Source organism: Cynoglossus semilaevis, chromosome 1, assembly GCF_000523025.1.
Source record: "Cynoglossus semilaevis isolate Cse_v1.0 chromosome 1, Cse_v1.0, whole genome shotgun sequence".
Taxonomy (NCBI): Eukaryota; Metazoa; Chordata; class Actinopteri; order Pleuronectiformes; family Cynoglossidae; genus Cynoglossus; species Cynoglossus semilaevis.
The window spans coordinates 4,038,663-4,042,419 of NC_024307.1; the positions used below are offsets into that span (position 1 = coordinate 4,038,663).

Below are 3,757 nucleotides of genomic sequence, written 5' to 3' on the forward strand. Positions count from 1 at the left end.
CCATCCATCCATCCATCCATCCATCCATCTATCTATCTAACACATGTAGCTTTCTTCCATTTACTGCTTCCATTTGAGACCCAGTTAACAGGTCCAGATATTAACCACACAGTGTGTACCATAAGGACCAGTTGTTCAGTTCTATCCCATGGCCACGTTGTACCTACGTATCCTCAGGGAGTGTTTCTCAACTTTTTTTCCCCGCAATCCTGCAGTGGACCACCTAAAAAAAAAGAGACACAAACAAATACTGATTCATTGTGAACCCGGGCCTGTTTAGTTGAACACTACGCTGATATGTTCAAGTGTATTGAATAAAGTGATGATTGATTTGATCACTGCTGTATCTACGTCTTAGTCCAAGTTTGATCCTGGATATGATTTTTAAATAGTACCACTGTCATGAATGTATCTGTGCCTCCAGCCAATCTGAAGGAACTGATCTCCCAGACCATGGTCAGCTGGGCCCAGGAGTGCCACGTCCAGGACTCGGAGCTCGTCCGTAAGATGTTCAGCCTGCTGAGAAGACAGTACGACAGCATCGGGGAACTGCTTCGTGCCATGAGGAAGGCCTACACCATCAGTGCTGCTTCAGTGCAGGACACCATCAACCTCCTGGCCTCCCTGGGTCAGATCCGATCACTGTTGTCCGTCCGCATGGGAAAAGAAGAGGAGAAGCTAATGATCGACGGACTCGGGTGGGTTCCTGAGCTGGACTTCGTTTCTAGACGTTTAATTTTGCCCCGTTTGCTCATTTAGCATTCATGTCTCTTTCTTTATCTCGGCAGTGACATCATGAACAACAAGGTCTTCTACCAACACCCCAATCTAATGAGAATACTGGGCATGCACGAGACTGTCATGGAGGTCATGGTCAATGTCCTCGGAGGAGACAAATCCCAGGTTTCAACATCTTTCTCTATATTTATTTCTGTTTTCACTGGATGCTGCAGCGCTCACAGCAACACCTTTGTCAAAAATGACATTTCCTCGTTCCTGTGATGTCTAGCTATGTGGTGAAGGTGCATTAATGAAGACGTATGTCTCACTTCTCAGGGTGAGTCTGAGGCTGAGGTCGTAAAAAGGTGGCGTTGTGGGTGGGCAGACGGTGTGTGACGGTGTCAGACTTGCTAGAGTTTAATTAGGAACAAAGATATGTATAGACATTGTTAGTATCAAAGGCCTGAGGATGTTGTAGAGGCAGGCGGAGCAGCCAACTCTTGGCAATGCACCATCTGCTGGAGTGGGAGGGGTAGAGCGGGGAGCGGTGCTGGTTGTCCTTTAGAAAAACAAAAAATGAAAAGGAATAATAATCCGCAGCACCGGTTGGGGCTCTTTCCTTATAAGAACTTTTACAAATACAAAAAAATGTTGCTTTTCCTAGAGGCAGGGGGCGCCAAACAACAATATTTGCTTAGGGCGTCGTAATTGCTGGAATTAATTCTGACAGTAAGCCCAAACTCTTTTCTACGGACCGAATGTATAATTGTTTTTATTGTGGTTTTTTTTTTTTTTTTTTTTTTGGTCACCCTAACAGGAAATTGCCTTCCCGAAGATGGTGGCCAGTTGTTGTCGCTTTCTCTGCTACTTCTGCCGGATCAGTCGCCAGAACCAGAAGGCCATGTTTGACCACCTCAGTTACTTGTTGGAGAACAGCAGCGTAGGTCTTGGTGAGTAATCATCACATTTGTCGACACACAGTTTAGTGACCTCTGGTGCTCAGACTTCATACTTATTTTTTTTGTATGAACACTTGTATTCTGGTGCTCAGACTTCATACTTATTTTGTATGAACACTTGTAGGCCACATGACTTAGCTTATGTGGATGCATAGCATACTAAAGTATTGTTTCCCAAAGACTGGGACACGACCTTCAGGTGGGTCGCGAAAGATTTTTTTTGGGTCGTCTCGCATCATGTTTCCCAGGAGTTTACGAAAAATGTCCATCGACTTGGGTCGCGAAGGTTTGTGACTTTTAAAATATAGGAAACACTGGTTTAAAGTAATGAGGTTCTAGCTGTAAATTTGTCAAAATAAGCGAAACATTTCTTAGTTTATTTCTATTTTTATTGCCAAACAAATAAAATATATCAATTTTCTTAAAGGCACAGTGCAATAATTATTGAAAAGTATCAAACAGTCGGTCGCCTGTTCAAATCCGATGCCAGCGAAGAAGGTTTACACTCCTGTTGTGCAAGTGTTGCCGAGACCCACGTCCGTTACCACCTCAGGCATTCATAATGACAAGAAATGGGGTATTTACAAAAATGTGCTGAGACACACGAGCAGCCATTAGACTTCCTCTGCAGCACAAGCTCACAGTCATTAGTCTCACGGCTCAGAAAATGACTGTGTATTTGTGAGTCTCAGCTCTGAGTGTCTATCAGCAAAGTGAGTGAGTCATCTCACGTTCTGTTAGAAGATGCCACAGTCTTGGTGAGCGCCCCACTGAGCCGAGAGAGCATCTGCCCTGATTGCGCCCACGCAGAAAAGCGCGTTGGCCAAACACACACACACACACACACATATGTAGACGTCTTCACTGATTGCTCATTAGCCTCGCTACAAATTACTTAACAGTGTAAGCAAAGAATAAAAAAGAAAGACATAATAGAGCTTAACAGTGTAAGCAAAGAATAAAAAAATAAAAAAACATAATAGATTTTAACCATAAAATTAAAAATATCAACTATTTTATAAAGAGTGGAAACGCCACCCCCTGCTGGCTGGTAACATGCTAGCCATTTGGAAATCAATGAGTGCTCTCTGTGCTTCAGCTTCACCATCCATGAGGGGCTCCACTCCACTAGATGTCGCCGCTTCGTCAGTGATGGACAACAACGGCCTGGCTCTGGCGCTGGAGGAACCAGATCTGGACAAGGTCTGATCATCTCCCCCTCATCCCCCCCCCCTTATTAACTCTTTAACTGCCTCAAATGAAGTAAAGAGTGAAATTAAAAGTGGAACTAGATTATGGATTACAAAGTGTGATGTCATGTGCCCGCTGTACCAACAGGTGGTCACGTACCTGGCGGGGTGTGGTCTCCAGAGCTGCCCAATGCTTCTGGCCAAAGGTTACCCAGATATTGGTTGGAACCCCATCGAAGGAGAACGATACCTTTCATTTCTGAGATTTGCTGTCTTCGTCAATGGTAGGATACATTAGGTATATATGGTGATAGGTGTTCCATGGTGTAGCATGCCTGCCTCAGGAGCAGATAGTTCAAGGTTCGATTCCCATACTGCACATACATACTGCAGTAGATCTGCTGCTAGAATTTCAAGAGTACGGGATCAATAAAATGATCAAAGTACTGAATTTTCCAGAATATAATTCACACTTTTTTTTCATCCTTTGGTTGGGTTTGCGACTTATACTCAGGTGCAACTTATATATTAAAATATATAATTTCATGTGTTTGTTGTTTTCACATTGACAGCCGCTAGAGGGCACTCTAGGCTTGTGTACCACTATCTGCTACTCCTTTACTGCTGAAAAATTAGCATGTTTGCATCTGCTACTCCTGTACCACAGAAAATTAGCATGTTTACTATTTTTACACTGACAGCCGCTAGAGGGCACTCTAGCTGGCTGGTGCGACTTATCCACCGGAGCGACTTATATATGTTTTTTCCTTCTTCATTATGCATTTTTTGGTTGGTGCGACTTATACTCTGAAGCGACTTATAGTCCGAAAATATGGTACATCTCCATTAGTTGTTTCAGTTTACACAAGAACTGACAACTTCATTTGT

At 43.5% G+C, this 3,757-nt stretch overlaps 1 protein-coding gene across 1 annotated transcript in view; it reads left to right on the forward strand.

The window, feature by feature from the left end:
* Window positions 1-3,757, forward strand: part of LOC103389101 (ryanodine receptor 3-like) — a 78,035-nt gene that overhangs the window by 73,487 nt on the left and 791 nt on the right. Inside the window, 3 exon segments of the mRNA XM_025059321.1 lie at window positions 1,538-1,670; window positions 2,779-2,882; window positions 3,018-3,153. Of these exon segments, the coding sequence (XP_024915089.1) occupies window positions 1,538-1,670; window positions 2,779-2,882; window positions 3,018-3,153 (373 nt within the window).